The sequence below is a fragment of the Notothenia coriiceps genome, unplaced genomic scaffold (assembly GCF_000735185.1).
Source record: "Notothenia coriiceps isolate Sejong01 unplaced genomic scaffold, NC01 NC01_scaffold00036325, whole genome shotgun sequence".
Taxonomy (NCBI): Eukaryota; Metazoa; Chordata; class Actinopteri; order Perciformes; family Nototheniidae; genus Notothenia; species Notothenia coriiceps.
The window spans coordinates 21,468-36,962 of record NW_011369026.1 but is presented as its reverse complement, the minus strand read 5'-3'; the positions used below and the strand labels follow the sequence as shown (position 1 = coordinate 36,962).

General features: G+C 39.4%; 2 protein-coding genes across 3 annotated transcripts; both read left to right on the top strand.

Annotated features, from left to right (window-relative positions):
* The first annotated feature begins 1,632 nt into the window (after positions 1-1,632).
* On the top strand, positions 1,633-8,157 carry mfsd10 (major facilitator superfamily domain containing 10). Of its 2 annotated transcripts, none has more exons than XM_010792123.1 (13): positions 1,633-1,747; positions 2,944-3,128; positions 3,990-4,086; positions 4,194-4,297; positions 4,480-4,638; positions 4,909-5,100; positions 5,726-5,828; positions 5,949-6,060; positions 6,614-6,722; positions 6,838-6,928; positions 7,247-7,294; positions 7,383-7,472; positions 7,624-8,157. In XM_010792123.1, exons 2-13 carry the CDS (start codon positions 2,976-2,978, stop codon positions 7,725-7,727), a joined length of 1,362 nt encoding a protein of 453 aa, XP_010790425.1. In that variant the 5' UTR covers positions 1,633-1,747; positions 2,944-2,975; the 3' UTR covers positions 7,728-8,157. The 2 variants fall into 2 exon arrangements, with proteins under 2 accessions (XP_010790425.1, XP_010790426.1); XM_010792124.1 differs by lacking the exon at positions 1,633-1,747 and adding an exon at positions 1,781-1,818.
* A 601-nt stretch (positions 8,158-8,758) lies between these two features.
* On the top strand, positions 8,759-14,505 carry secisbp2 (SECIS binding protein 2). The gene is made up of 16 exons (XM_010792125.1): positions 8,759-8,964; positions 9,418-9,563; positions 10,262-10,439; positions 10,527-10,602; positions 10,691-10,902; positions 11,004-11,088; positions 11,181-11,275; positions 11,497-11,637; positions 11,728-11,817; positions 12,260-12,361; positions 12,732-12,861; positions 13,030-13,196; positions 13,277-13,406; positions 13,488-13,662; positions 13,796-14,171; positions 14,302-14,505. Exons 1-16 carry the CDS (start codon positions 8,956-8,958, stop codon positions 14,503-14,505), a joined length of 2,316 nt encoding a protein of 771 aa, XP_010790427.1. The 5' UTR covers positions 8,759-8,955.
* Positions 14,506-15,495: the final 990 nt, after the last annotated feature.

Sequence of the window (15,495 nt, the reverse complement as noted above, 5' to 3'; positions counted from 1 at the left end):
CTACACCCTACCCCTCCGTTTGCGCGTTCACGCGGAGGGTCCGCCATATTTTGGGCTGTTCCAAAGCAACGAGTGTGGAGCGGTGTGGAGGGGGAGTGGGCAATCAAGCCCTCAAACAGCGAGTCTGCAGCGGTGCTGACTTGAGACCGGTCTCTACCTGACCGGAGTCACGCTGTGTGTGTCCGTCAGGAAACAAGCTGTTAACAAGTAGTTCCAGCAAACATCCACTGATAAATTGCAATGTTAACAACCTCATGATAACCTCATATGTTTTTAACTTAAGATCATACCTGTGTTTAGTCTAGAAAAAGGTAAATGTGTGCATTTTATTATTTGTTGTGTATATTTACAGAATTTTGCAAAAACTAAGAAGCTTATAAACATCAGGTTTAAAACTAAAAGAGCTTTGAAACACAATGAAAGATGTTTGGAGTTTTATTAGAGCTATTAATTTAATCTTTTTGTCTATGAGATGCTGATTTGAAACCGTTGTTATACAGTTACGGCATTTCCTGTTTCTGCCGGAGAGAGGGGAGCCCGTCCCAAAGCTTGCCGCTGTATTTACTCCCTCCATCTGACAGGAGGGATCCTCGTTGAGCTGCGAGTGTACATCCATGGTGTGGCTACAGACGGAGTTCACTCCGTAACGGAGGGGTAGGGTCGAGGGAGTGGTTTGGGATTGGGCCGCACTTTGGCTGTGAGCTGCGGGCGCCAGATAAGCCAACATCCCCCATTTTCCTCACTTACAGCGCCCATCGTACAGGGCAAATGAAACGTGTAACCGGGGTGAAAAGGGTGTTACACTGACTTAATTATGAATATTGTTACATAAAGTCCAAAAATTAGGATGAGCACCGACGGTCAAAAATGTTTTTTTCCCTCCCAGAACTACCAGCGCAGCGCCTCCCCAGATCTGGCGCCCTAAGCGAACATCAAAGCCAGTGCTACGGACCGGCCCTGAGTTTATATCTATGGTTTATATGCAACTCGCAAATATCTTTCTCTCTCTCTTCTCTCTTCTCTCTTCTCTCTTCTCTCTCCTCTCTTCTCTCTTTTCTCTTCTCCCTTCTCTGTCTTCTCTCTCTCCCTCTCTCTCTCTCCCTCTCTCAATGTTGGTACGCAAATGCGCCTTTTTTCAAATGACCCGGTGCTCTTTTTTTGGCGGAGGTGCGCATGCGCAGTTATGTGCCCTTACCTATACTTTCTTAAAATAAAAGAAGAATCAGAGTGATGCCTTCAGGTTGCGCAGGGCTCCCCATACACGGAGGAGACTCCCATTAGTTGTACTGGACCATGACAGGTAAATCGTAATATTGAAATATCGAGTCGTAATAATGAACTAATAAGATGCTAATACTAATACAAAACATTGAGATTAAAGGACAAAATATGGAGTTTCTTAGGATTTTGTGATGCTAGGTCATTCTTTTTTTTTTAAAATAGTTTCTCGTTCAAATGACATACAGTACATTGTTTCCTTCTCGTTAGCGGAAATGGGTTTCCAAACCAGTAGCCTACGGTGGGTAAGTAAATTAGCTTTACACCTCTGCCACACGAAAGAGTGCGCATCGCGGAAATACGAGTTTACGAGGAACACGTGAATGCATCATTTTCTTCTGCATACGGTTACGACATATTCTTGTCATCCAAATGAAAGAGGAGCCAGCTTCCTGGTGTGGACTTATAATAATGGACTGGTGAGAGAGGGAGAGAGTAGACAGCTCTCGGTGGGATCTGCGGCGATAGTGTAAGTATAGAAGCTGTTCAAATGTTTCTGTGGTCATTGTTACACTGCCTGTCCGAGGAGAGGTGATGCTGGTAGGTGCGGATCGATATCAGAACATAACTGTGCGGAGGCAACCACTTGTAGGACATCTGATTTAAGTTATTGGAGCTATAGTTGTTAGACTTATTGTAGTTACTATAATCTTTGCATGTGTGCATTTACTGAGGAGTTATAAACTGAGAAAAACTTTGATCCGAGCATTTTCCTTCCTGCTCGAGCTACACCTTTTGTCTCTCTTTCCTGATGAGTTACTGTAAGAAGTAGTAAATACTATAGATTGCAAAATTCAAGGCACATCTACTTTTGTAAACATCTAGCTACTTACATATGGCATATCTGAGTCACTTTGCCATATTGAAAGCTTTCACAATTTCGCTGTCATGCTGCACATGGAATTAAACTTCTCACCTGTTCATTTTTCCACTAAAATGTATCCCTTTATCTTGATGCCAGTCTTTGTTAGTGCTTCAGTTTACATGTGCCTGGTTTACGTATATTTACTAAACAGTAACTGACATACTGTAAAGAGGACTTTTCCAGGACTGAACGATGCAGTGTGCTGCTAATACATTATAGAGACAATTTAGACTATGTTTAGTTGATTCACGTTTAGTTAACTACTAATAATTAAAATCTATTTTGGACATGCACAATTGTAAAAAGGTGTGTCAACTGTGTTGCTTGTCATTTAGATTAGATTATAGTGCATATTAATTTAGAAATATAAATGTTGTGTTTTTGTTATTATTGCTATAATTCATTAAGCAAAAAGTGACAATGTTTATTAAAAAAAAAAATTAAATACTTATTTTATCTAACAAAAAATCCAAATATTTTGAGAATAAAATGTTCAATAATGATTTCTAAGTGATTTAAAGTTTTACTGGGTCTTAAACGAAGCAGGTCTTTTGAGGAAATATACAAAATGTTTTTTTAAACCGTTTTTTTTGGAGGAAGTTCTCATTGAAGTTATTAGGAAATAACAGACCTGTGAGATCTGTCTGTGTGTAGTAATTGTGATACTTTTGCTTTTAACTTGTTCTTTGGGATACAAATGCAGATCTGTTGGCATGCTTTGAAAATTGAATTTACTATGATTTTATTTTCATGTCAGTGCAGCTCTTCTAATGAATACTATGTGTTTTACTTGTGAACAGGACCAGTAAGGACACCGACTTCAGTCTGAGGAATGTCAGGCATAAACAAATCTGCAGAGAATGGTGGAGCCTTCTCCTCGAAGGTCATAAACATTGTGTTTATCACACTGCTGTTGGACCTGCTGGGATTTACACTGATTCTACCTCTACTACCATCCATTTTAGACCATTATGCACAAACCAGGGTTAGTTTTGCTTGCTTTATTTCAATGTATAACCCCTACAAGGTACTGTTACAGCAGTCTGCTGACTCGAAATGTGCTTTTGAAATGTGTTGGTGATTAGAATCAGAATCAACGGTGAACTTTTTTTATATTGTTTCAATATGGATATTTGAAGTAGTTGAAAATAAAAGGCAACCATTTTGATAATATATTAACTAGAACAGAATGTAGTAGGCTTATGATCCAATTGGGTAACAAATGTAAAACATATGGTAAACCTTTCGGTAATATATTAAGTGGGCCACAATAAAATAAGCAAAACATATATAAAGAGTTATCAACAACTCTTTAGAAATCTAATAAGAAAACATTTGAAATCAGGATAAACCTTCAAATAGTTACTTTTAAAAAGAGATTTTAACAGACAATCCCCGAGCCGATCAGAGTTACTAGTCTTGCTTTCTTACTTCTTAAGTGTAATTGATTCCCTGAAGATTAGAGATATAATTTTCACATGACAATTTTTTTTTGTAAGTTTGAATCCCAGAATAGTTTAGAGGGTATGGATGCCAGACAATAAGCGCTGGTCCCGGAGCAAGATCAGTTTCACCGGCGTGACAGTGTTTATAGTTTCAAACTTTAGAAACTGATTCGACTGTGGTTAAAAAAGGATTTTGAGTGTTGTATTTTGGCCAAATGATGTGCAGAAGTGAACAAAGGAAGCCTTATGTGAAGAATATGATCCATGAAAACCAACTCAGGAGTTGTTAGATTATCAGCCATTGGCTGCGTGTGTGAGTGTCTGCGTACTGACTCATGCTGAGTGGACCTCTGTTATTATTCTCCAGTGTGATTTTGTATTTTCCTTGACTTGTTGGACAGGATGGCGTATATCAGTCTCTGCAGAGTCTTGTGGACTTGTTTAGGGAGGCCTTGGGGATCCCTATGGAAGAAAAATACAACAGTGTCCTGTTTGGAGGTATACCTAGCCTATGTGGAGCTCTATCTTTTATGACACTATAAACAATACACATATTATTTATGCAAAGAGAGTTCATTAATTACGTGCTCCTTGATGAATTTCAGGTCTGATAGGGTCGCTGTTCTCACTGCTGCAGTTCCTATCATCACCTGTAACCGGAGCCCTGTCTGACCGTTATGGCAGGCGGCCCCTGCTCATTCTTACCACAGTGAGTGAAGCGACATATTATACCTTTTTTAATAACTTCTATATATAAGTATCCCTCCACATTGGATGCAACTAGAATCATTCACTTGGCACTACTCACACTTAATTTGTGAAGAAGAAACCATGCAGCCTTTTCCATCCGACGTGATTCAACAAGGTCTAATTGGGTTCCTTGTGTTCCAGTTGGGGCTGATCTCCTCCTATGCGGTCTGGGCCGTTTCCCGGAGCTTCAGCATGTTCCTTTTGTTTCGAGTAATTGGTGGCATTTGTAAGGGCAACGTCAGCCTCTGCACTGCCATCGTTGCCGACTTGCCTTGCCCAAAAGCACGGAACAGAGGAATGGTAAGCACAGACTTTCTTTGTCCATAACAGGAAGTGTATTGTAATAATATGATACCTTAAAACTACATAATGTGATTGAATGTATGCTCAATCTTTTTGCTAGATGTGTGAAAGTACTGCTAGTTTTGATTTGAATCTTTAACCAGGGCTCTGACTCCAACATTTCGCTAGTGGACATGAAGTTGCTGAATATCCACTCTTGCTGTCTTTTTTATCTGTTAGATGATCAGGTAAATGTCCTTAATCTAACTTTATTTGTATCCTCACCAGGCTATGATCGGTATCGCCTTCTCCCTAGGCTTCACTGTGGGCCCGTTGATGGGAGCCTACTTTGCCGTCCGCTCCAGAACAACGGGAAATGTCTTCTACCAAACTCCAGCTCTGCTCGCCTTGGCCTTCAGTGTTGCTGACCTGCTCTTTATCTGGGTCATGATGCCAGAGACGCTCACAAAGGATGCCAAGGTTGGTTATGAAAATTATTTTGGAAACATTCACTCAGCCAAGTGACAAACTTAGCCAGACACGGGGACTACGCTTTATATTGCTGTTATATCTCTTCATAGCTTAGCAAAAAGTCTGTACGCAGGAGATAACAGCTTGTCTGGCTTTTATCCAAAGTAAAAAGAATGTTGGCTCACTAATTAACCTGTTTGTTTAATCCGTGCAAAAACTTGTGAAAACGTCACATTGATGTTGGGTAATGCCAGACTACTTCTTGGAACTTCTTGAATAGACTCCAGGAAGTGATTTGTATTTAGACGTCTTGTCAGTCTGACGCTGGGTGTAGGTATGCTTGGAATTACCTGGTGTTGCCAAACTTTATGAGCTAAGAACAATGACAGTGTACATTGTCTTGCACTAAAAAGTACTACAAAGATAAAGGAAACAATGACAGAGCTGTCAACCAAGTACAGTTTGTACAAGCCCACACAGAAGAAAAAACAAGGCAACATAATTCAAAAGCTATGTTTAGGCATTTTGGAGCTCGAAAACATACAATATTTATAAATAAAATATATTTGTTTAAAGTACACTCTCTAACAAATATGTATAAAAGTATCTTTTGGTTTTTCTGTTTGCATCCTAGGCTTCATCTTCAACATTTGGGGAGTCCAGTGACTTTCTCAACCCGTTATCGTTGTTCCATTTTTCAGCTGTTAGCAGAACAAAAGATCCACCTCCAAAACAAAGTGAGTGCAGCACAGACTGGATTGCTCTGTGAGGCAAAAGCTTACACGTATTGGACCAATTTATAATGCATGGATGAACTTTGGCCCATTGATGGATAAAAGGTGGACATTTCTTTACAGGAATGCAGAAACTTCAAGCGTTGGGTCTGGTTTATTTCTGTTACCTCTTCCTGTTCTCTGGTCTGGAGTTCACTCTGAGTTTTCTGACTCACCAACGCTTCCACTTTACAAGGTATGAACTCAAAGATAAAGCTTTGGCCTCCCTCATTAACAGTAAACACACCTGGACACCAACCCTGTTACAAGGTTCATACAAAGTCTTAAAAGTTTAGGGAATTCATTGAACTTATATTTATTTGAGGTTAGGAGTATGCTTTAATACACATTTACTCCGGGAAAAATGCTTAATTGTTCAAGATCATGTAGTGTTTAATTCACACAAACCAAAAGTATTTTAAAATATTTTAAATGAAACAATCCCATCATCATATTTGTTTGTTACTGCATCTCAAACCAGTAGTAGAGACAATATACATTGTTTGCTTCGATTATAGAGGAATTATGTACATATATTTATTTGCAATACAATTTTTTCATGACAAAAAAGCCCTTTTGAACATTTGAACCTGTAGAGGAATTATATATTATAAGTACAATATTCGCTATACCATTTTTGCTATCAATCAAGGCTTCCAGAATCTGGGCTTTTTTTGGTTTAGGTTCCTTAAAAGTGCTTTCATCTTGCACTTAAAAAGCTGTACAACCTGTGTTCTTACTTTTTCAAGTATGCAGCAGGGAAAGATGTTCTTCTTCATCGGTGTCATCATGGCCTCCATACAGGGGGGTTATGCTCGCAGAATCAAACCTGGGCAGCATATCAGGGCTGTTCAAGTGGTAGGAGTTCCTTCTGTTTACATGACAAATAGCTGCACAATAAAATACTCTTTACATTGCTGCAAATACATGATAAACCACAGTTCTTTAATTAATCTTTTTTTTCTTCTTTTAGGCAATCATTGCATTAATCCCAGCGTTTATCCTCATTGGGCTCTCATGGAATATTACAATGCTTTACGTTGGATTGGCGTTATACTCATTTGGTGAGCTCATTTTTCATTTTGTGTCATGTTCAGACTAGTTAGACCCTATATTTGACCTAGGAATGTAGGGAATTTGTGAAATATAATTGATAAAAAATTGTTTAATGCATGAACTGTAAGTAGATTTACAATTTGAAATAAATGAGATTGAAAATATAATATCAAACCACATAGCAAAAAAGTAAGACTTTTCAACAGTGAACATAGATAAACTACACAGTGCCTTTTTAATCAAATTCACACAAAAATAATACTGTTCAATATATCAATATTGATGTACCCTGTGTTTACGTCTAATGTAATTTACTTTTGTAACAGCGGCTGCAATAGTTGTTCCATGCCTGTCTACGCTTGTTTCTGACCACGGTTAGCATCTTAATTATTTTATATTTATGAAAACGTACAAACCATTGTCCACAATGTTGCTGATTATCTACTGTGGATAAATCTACAGGGTCAGCCAATCAGAAGGGCACAGTGATGGGGATTCTGCGAAGTTTGGGCGCTCTGGCCAGAGCACTGGGACCAGTTGTATCATCCTCTGGTAAGTAAGACAGACAGCAATGGCAACAAATGCTGCTAAAATCCAAAATATGACATATTGTACCTATGTGTGCACTGTGTATGAATATTTTTGCCTTGTAAAATAAGCTCTTTGCAGTGTACTTATAATAACTGTTGTTTTTTCTTCACAGTATACTGGATAGCTGGAGCTCAGATCTGCTTTCTCCTTACATCGGCCTCTTTCGTTATTCCTCTGGCTCTCCTGAGAACAGCCAGCAGGCTAAAGGAGGAGTGAAAGACTGATTGCAGACATTTTTTATGTTGTAAACATTATAACATTAATTCAATCGGCTGGGAGAAAAAGCATTAGTGTCTTACTCTGATACATACAAACATAATAATGAGATGTATACCCTTTGCACTGTTTGCAAAAAAGTATCCTCACATGAAATAAATCTTTCATGATGCAGATGCCAAAAACCAAGTGCTAATATTAAACAAATTACATTTTACCTTTTTGAATGAGCACATGTGTTTGATAGCGTGGGTTACAGAGAACAACTATGCTTGTAGATATTTTTTTATAATGCATTTTTTAAGAATTCACAAGCAGCATTTTACTTTAAAGTTTAATTATTTTATGTTTTTCTTATTGTTTTGAATACATATTGTATCACACTTAAAGATCGCACAAAAATGTTTTTAATAAACTTTCATTTAGTATTTTCATGTTTTGCTTCTTTACACTATAACTTGACTACATATTGTTATTCCAAAACATATCTAAGATTTAAACTAAACAAGGAAATATCAAGAAAAATATGTCAAGGTTAACAGTGGTATTGTTCAAGTAAGAGTAGTGATAAATAGCAGCAGTTACCAAATGTATGTTAACAATGTAAACCCGACTGATGATATGGTTAAATAATGGCATCAATAACACATAATATAACGAGGGAGCAGAAAAGACTACCAAATACAACAGTATAATTCAATATAAAATGTCATCAAGAATGCAAAGATATTAAAGACATATGATTGACAGAGAGCTGTGACACTGTTTGGTAACCACTTATGGTACTACTGATTTTGTATTTCCATCATCAATTTGACAGCGCTTTATGTTATCACAACTGGCTAAAGTCTTGACTCAGTGTTATTTGTGCTTTCTTTATTCAAACTAGTTAAATGGTGACACAATATTGTTTTATTCATACTCTTAATATATTATTATTTGTAGATATTATTATAGTTAGTGTTGTTTGGAGCTTCTGAAGATGTGTTAGTTGGGATGTAAGCCAGAAGATGTCGCTGTTAGCTCTCCTCACTGCACACACTCAGCAGTTTCAGGCTGAACTAAGCTAGCTGCTATGCTATGCTATCAAACAGGTTGTTAGCCCGTAGAGCTTACACACTGTGGAAGTAGTTAGATAAACGCAGTAGCGTTGTGACAGGGAGCCTGACAACACGTGGAAGTCAGAGTGAACATGCGGATATGTGACTACATATAGGAAAACCCGAATATGGACAAGGTAGTTTACCGGAAATAACGTTACGACTGTTTTTTAGCTAGCAAATTAGCCAGTAACGCTAAAAAAACCCTGTCGTGTGTAGCTAACTGCTAACTTTTGGATAACTTAAGTGCTTGTGTAGATGTTACTTTAAGTTAACAGCCCTATTACCGGATCAATATGCTGTTTTTTGAGACTTTTTGTAATGTATTTAGCTTCGAAAGTATACTCAAAAGTTAGGTCTATGTCACGTTAGCTAACCTAGATGTTGATTTGAGCTAACGGCTAAATAGTTTAATCTTTAACTGAACTAGAAACAAAAGTTGAGACTAACCAACTATTTAGTCTGAGAGAAGTGTGTGTCTAAAGTGATCTAGTAGTTTTGATATAAGTGTGGCAATACAAGGCTTCACTTGAATAACTAGCCAAAGGTCGTATTCCAGCAGACTGTTGACAATCTTTACTTTTCCCCAGGAGAGCAAACTGTCATCTGCTGCCCTGCAGTCTCCTGACTTGAGGCTGCAGTGGAGACAGAGAAAGGATCCTGCAGAGCCACACACAGCCTCATCCCCACCTCTAATGCTGCCAAATCCTTATGTGTCCGAACAGAGTTTAAGAGGGTAGGCGTATGATCAGAGATTTTGTTTTAACATCTTGATTTAGGAAATCAATCACTTTACCTTTTTGGTGTGTCTTTGTTGTTTGTGCATGGTGTTTGTTTTATTAGTGCAAGTAGTCAAAGGTCTATCAAATATAGTAGCCTAACAGACCGACAGTCAACTGAAATAAAGTCAACTGTTCTCTTAAATCTGTATTAGGATTTGTTTCTAAGAAAGATTGCAATACTGGATGTATGAATAGTGGATAGTATGGATAGTCTTTACATTGCTTTTCATTAGATTATGCTTTTATCCAAAGTGACTAAAGAAAACTGCAATGAAACATGAAGACATAAACTCAGAACTATAAGAATTCTGCAAGTACTCAAGCTTTCATTAGCCAAACCATTTTAGGTGTTTTCATAAGTCTTACTTCTATTGTGTTGTGAACATTTTATTTATACACTTATGTTGATCAATTGATTGTGAAAATGTAATTATAAAAGCCTTCAACGAGCATACACAAACTGACAAAAGGTATTCGTCTCCTTGTGGAAAAATGAAACAAATGTCTTTAAATTGTAATCTCTGTGTTGATGTCCAAGTGTTGTAATCAATAATTGTTTTCACTTATATTGGACCTATCTGTCTGAAGTTGAAGGGAACTCATAGACCGACCTCCAGCCCCTTATTTGTGTAAATATCCAAACTGTGTTAAGGAACTGGTCGTCAGGTCAGAGCCAGAAGCAGAATCCATCAAATATAAATGGAGCAACAGCAGAGGGAAAAGTAGTAGGCGTGTCAAGAAGCCATGGCTACAGCAGCAGCCGTCGAGTTAAAGACACCAGGGAGGATGTCCTGCAGAGAGAACGGTCCACACAGGATGCACAAGCAAAGGTTAGTTTCATTTGCACCTCTATCATTTTACAGGAAAAAAAATTCTTTGTGAAAGTAATTTCAGCGATTTGTTTTCCAACTTCACAGACATCAAAAGGCAACATTGGCTTCCCTGCACAAGGCAGATTTCTGGGCAAGAACTCACTGGAAGCCCAGAAAAAAGGTACTAGGCATCACCCATGGCTTTGTTGAATTATTCCTGAATAATTATAATAATGTTTATTAAACTTTGCTTGTTATTGCACCTTTAGGTTTTAGAAGTGCCAGGTCAAACTCTGAAGGGAAGTCCAAACCAGCAAAGGAAGACTTGGCCCCATTTGAAGTGAAGATTACTGACTTCCCAGAGTTAGCTGGGGGTCCGATTGGCAAACCGGGCCCTCCGATTGCTTCAAGAGAAGGCTGGGGTCTAACTCCTCCTCCAACCCTGAGCCCACAAACACAAACATCAGCATCTTCATGGAAGGTGAGGAATGAAATGTGATGTTGTGCAGTTCGCACTGAATGCTCCACAAACGTAGAGTGCTACTCATACATTTGGTGTTACTGTAATTTTCTCTTGAATAGTCTGCCAGGAAAGAATCCCCAACACAGACTGACCCCCGAAAAATGTACACCAATGCTAAGCCAGATTCATCAGCTACGTCAACAGGTAAGAGAAAGTACCCGTAGTCAGCCTTTCAATGACTATAAGGCAGTGTCAGTTATATTTCATTTCATCTATGTATTTATTTCTGTGAGCAGGTCAGCCTGAGGTAACCTCCTGGGCTAATGTTGCCTCTCAGCCTCCAAAGAAACCTGTTCCTAAAGAGAAGACCATCAACAGTGACCACATGCAGGTTAGATTACATTTATATTTGAATTCAGCCTAGGAAAAAGTCTTAAAAATGGTTGTATTTCGTTTTTAAAGTATTTGAACTTGATCTTTCTTGCCTGATACATGGCTTTTTATTCTGTTAAAGGTGTCAGTACCTTTAAGTAATACATGTCTTTGTCAGGTAATTATCTGGGTTTTTCTGCAGTCCCTTGTGCAACATTGTTTTCTGTCCCTTCTCTTCAGACAGAAGAAAGGACTGCACAGCAGGAAGAGGGAGCTCCAGGGAAGAAAAAGAGAAAGAAAAAGAAGAAGAAATCTAAAGGTGAAGATGCAGAAGCTGAGCCCGAAGAGCCAGCAATGTATCAGGCACCTCCTAAATTTGAGGTAAATGAAAATGATGTCTCTTTTTCTATATATAATATATTTAAGTATATTTGTGTTGGAGGATGATTTTGTTGCATTTTGTCTTCTCAGGATGAGGAAGAGTTCCCTGGCTTGACTCCTGCTCTGACTGGGGCAGATAGATTGACAACCAGCAGCTATGCAGCAAAACTAGGCAATGAGGTAGAAATCAGTTATTTCTTCTCCCAGATGGGTTTGCATAATCAAAACACTGTGTCTTTGTCTGGTTTTGCTAATATGAAATTACTTAGGTGGAAAATCCACAGGTTAATGTCTTTAAAATGAGATCAAAACAAAATAGAACTAAGTGGGCTAAGCCCTCTTAAGCCCCCTATTGGCAACGGGCTTACTCATACTGCAGCTACCAACTAGAGCATGTAGGGATTTAATTAGTAGAATCGGAATTAGCTTTTTTATTTAAAGATATAGTTGGTCAATATTGAATGCTCACCCAGTCTGGACAGCGCACGCCCTTGGGTCCCCAGCAAAACTCCTGCCACGTGTAAAGTAGCCAAGATTAACCAACAGAGACAGAGATTCCTTGCTTTTATAGTTGGAAGCAATTTGCAAAACACATATTGTGTTATTTCTTTTCCTTTTTAAGGAAAACCAAAGAGAAGTTGTTCAGCATCAGTCTGCTGACCAAACCAAGGAAAAATCAGCTGCCGGAAAATCTCAGCCAACAGAGACATCTAAGAAAGGACAGGTTGGTATTTTTTATCACAAATAAAACAAGTGTGAATTGTTTTCAAACTGTGTGTATCCTTAAGGAAACTGTACAAGCAAAACAAGTGGGTTTTGCAGTTTCGACACAGGATATGTAGACTTTCTGTCCTGATTTCAATGGAAAGCTCATTCCACCATTTTGCCAAACCATGTTAAGTGTTTTCCTTAGTCTTACTTCTATTGTGTTATTTATAAACTTATGTTGATCAATTGATTGTGAAAATGTAATGTACCATAGCCGTGTTAGGGGACCTTGGTCCAGCTTGCAGTGATGGAGTAGCAATCTGATTGGCTGATGCAGAGTTAACTACACAAATTGTTGATATGATTTTTGGTCTCCTGATTTTTAGAAAGCTGAAAAGGTGTCTGGGAAGAAAAGCAAAGTTCCTGTTCAGCTGGACATCGGAAACATGTTGGCCGCTTTGGAAAAGAAGCAATCTCAAAAAGTCAAGCAGGACGCCAAACCACTCGTTCTCTCAGGTGGGCATCTTGGACTATAATTCAATGGCTTTCTATTTCTCTTTTTTTCTTTATCTCTTTCTTAAATACTATTTTAAGTATATGTTGTTTGATTACACTTGCATTCCTGGGACAATGCTTATTGATCTGTTGGTGTAAGGCATTTCAAATAAAATGATTTCTCTGTAGTTGGTGGAGGACTACCAGTTGTCCAGAAGCAACCATTAGTCCAGAAAAAGCCTCCCTGGCAGCAGGATAAAATTGCACACAATCCCCTGGATTCCACCAGCCCTTTGGTGAAGAAAGGAAAGCAGAGAGAGGTGCCAAAAGCCAAGAAACCAACTCCTCTTAAAAAGGTAAGTCAATCTCTGACTCTGTAGCAAACACAGATATTTCAGCCTTTGTTTTGTCTCTTATATTTCTGTCTTACATTCAGGTCATTTTAAAAGAAAGAGAGGAGAGAAAACAAAAACGTTTGCTGGAGGAGAGAGGGCTACTGCCGGAAAGTGTGTTAAAACCTACCAGTGATGCGGAAAAAGAAGAGCAGTGTGACACAAATGTACCAGGTCAGATCAAGCATGAGAAACAACACATAACATTAGATCTTTGATTACAGCTGATATTTGATGTACTTTGTGCTTCTGCAGGTGAGCTCCGGAGTCCTACACCTACAGAAGAACTTGAAGATCAGTCAGAGATGAACTGCACAAGCCAAATGGTGAAAGAGGGCGATGAAGAGGAGATTGTAGATGAACAACCCATCTCACCCCCTGTGCCCTGCCAACCCAGTCGACCCAAAATCCACAGCAGGAAGTTCAGAGAGTAAGACCGAAACCTGCACATCCAGTCACAAGTTGTAAACTATGTTTGTTCTCTGTCTAAAATATTTGATCTCACACAATTACTTAATGAATCACTGTTTGTCCCACATTTATTTTGTATATTTGTTGTACAGCTATTGCAACCAGATGCTGAGCAAAACCGTGGATGAGTGTGTAACGACTCTGCTGAAGGAGCTGGTTCGATTCCAGGACCGCCTTTACCAGAAGGACCCCATGAAGGCCCGCATGAAAAGACGCATTGTGATGGGGCTCAGAGAAGTCCTGAAGCACCTCAAACTCAGGAAGGTCAAGTGTGTCGTCATCTCACCCAACTGTGAACGCATCCAGTCCAAAGGCGGCCTGGACGAGGCTCTTTACACCATCATCGACACTTGTCGTGAACAACGGGTGCCGTTTGTGTTTGCCCTCTCCAGGAAAGCTTTGGGTCGCTGCGTCAACAAGGCAGTGCCTGTCAGCCTGGTGGGCATCTTCAACTATGATGGTGCACAGGTGGGGTTTATATTCATGTTCTGCGTACTTATCACTTAGAAGAAAGATGTCCTTGAAATGATTCTTAAAGCTGTTTTAAAATAAGCATATAAAAAGTTGTTTTAGCAAGCTGAAACTTTCTTACCCACAGGACTTCTATCATAAGATGATAGAGTTGTCGTCTGAGGCCAGGAAAGCCTATGAGACGATGGTGTCAAGCCTGGAGCAGACAGGCCAGGAGGAGGCAGGGAACAATGAGGAAGAGCTGCAGATCAGCAGCCCGGCTGAGGAGGCGGAGCCCAGTCCTGACCCCACACAGCCAGAGGAGCCGGAGTACAGTAAGTGTCTGCTGTGATGCCATCTTCATATGAATGGGTCTAACAAAGTAAAAATAAGTGAAAGCTTTAAAGGTCCCCTAAACAATTTTTCTAAAACATGTTAGAGGTCTCAGATATATACAAAACATGTCTCTGAAGTGTTTGGCTCGAAATACCAAACAGATCATGCATTGTAGCATCCCATAATCCCCTCTGTTTCAAAAGTGCTGATTCTGTGTCTGTAGCTTTAAATGCAATTGAGCTGCTGCTGGCCACGCCCCTCTGAGAGATGATTGGTTAAAAAAAACACAATGGTACTCTAGGAGGATATTCAGGTGATACGGTTGGCGGGTGTTACCTTGGTTGTTTTATTGGCTAATGGTTACACAAGCCAAAAAACAGTTGTGACATTACAAAGTGGAATGTATCCATATAAATGGATTGGGACATAAATAGAGAGAATATATTTTCCTGAAACTTTCAGAACCTCTTTACACAGAGGGGACACATATTTATTAGGGCTGTCAAGTTAACGCGTTAATAACTCGTTAATAACGCGTTAACGCAAACATTTTTTAACGCCACTAATTATTTTAACGTGCGATCAAAGCATGTGTATTTGTCCTCGGCCCGCCCCGTAGTTTCAGAGCCCAAAGGCTTGACGTTGTTGTTGTTAGTTGGATGGTGGGAGATTCTAGCGAGAGATATGGATACAAAAAAAGGTGTTTTAAACAGCAAGCCAAGCACACGGCTGATGCTGACATCCCCGCTCCTGCCGCTCGCTTGCGGCAGACCACGCTTGAAAGTTTGCCGGGGAGACGCCTGGACATCAACAGCGATAGCTAAATGGGTGGCTACAGCTTAACATTGTGGAGGACGAGGGGCTGCGTTAGATCATTCGGATCGCATCCAACGTGTCGACGGCACATCACAGCGCGTTATTTTGACCCACAGTGGGAACTTCAGTCTCATGCTCTGACTGAAGATGAAGACAGAGGAGCGGCATTTCGCCGACAACTGTAAACAGG

Excerpts from the sequence above, each read along its gene's own strand:
- secisbp2 (XM_010792125.1), top strand. Across the intron at positions 12,362-12,731 it reads AGACATCTAAGAAAGGACAG|AAAGCTGAAAAGGTGTCTGG; the intron begins GTTGGTATTTTT and ends CCTGATTTTTAG. Across the intron at positions 13,407-13,487 it reads GTGTGACACAAATGTACCAG|GTGAGCTCCGGAGTCCTACA; the intron begins GTCAGATCAAGC and ends GTGCTTCTGCAG.
- mfsd10 (XM_010792123.1), top strand. The coding sequence starts at position 2,976 with ATGTCAGGCATAAACAAATCTGCAGAGAATGGTGGAGCCTTCTCCTCG. Across the intron at positions 5,829-5,948 it reads AGATCCACCTCCAAAACAAA|GAATGCAGAAACTTCAAGCG; the intron begins GTGAGTGCAGCA and ends ATTTCTTTACAG. Across the intron at positions 7,473-7,623 it reads ACCAGTTGTATCATCCTCTG|TATACTGGATAGCTGGAGCT; the intron begins GTAAGTAAGACA and ends TTTTCTTCACAG.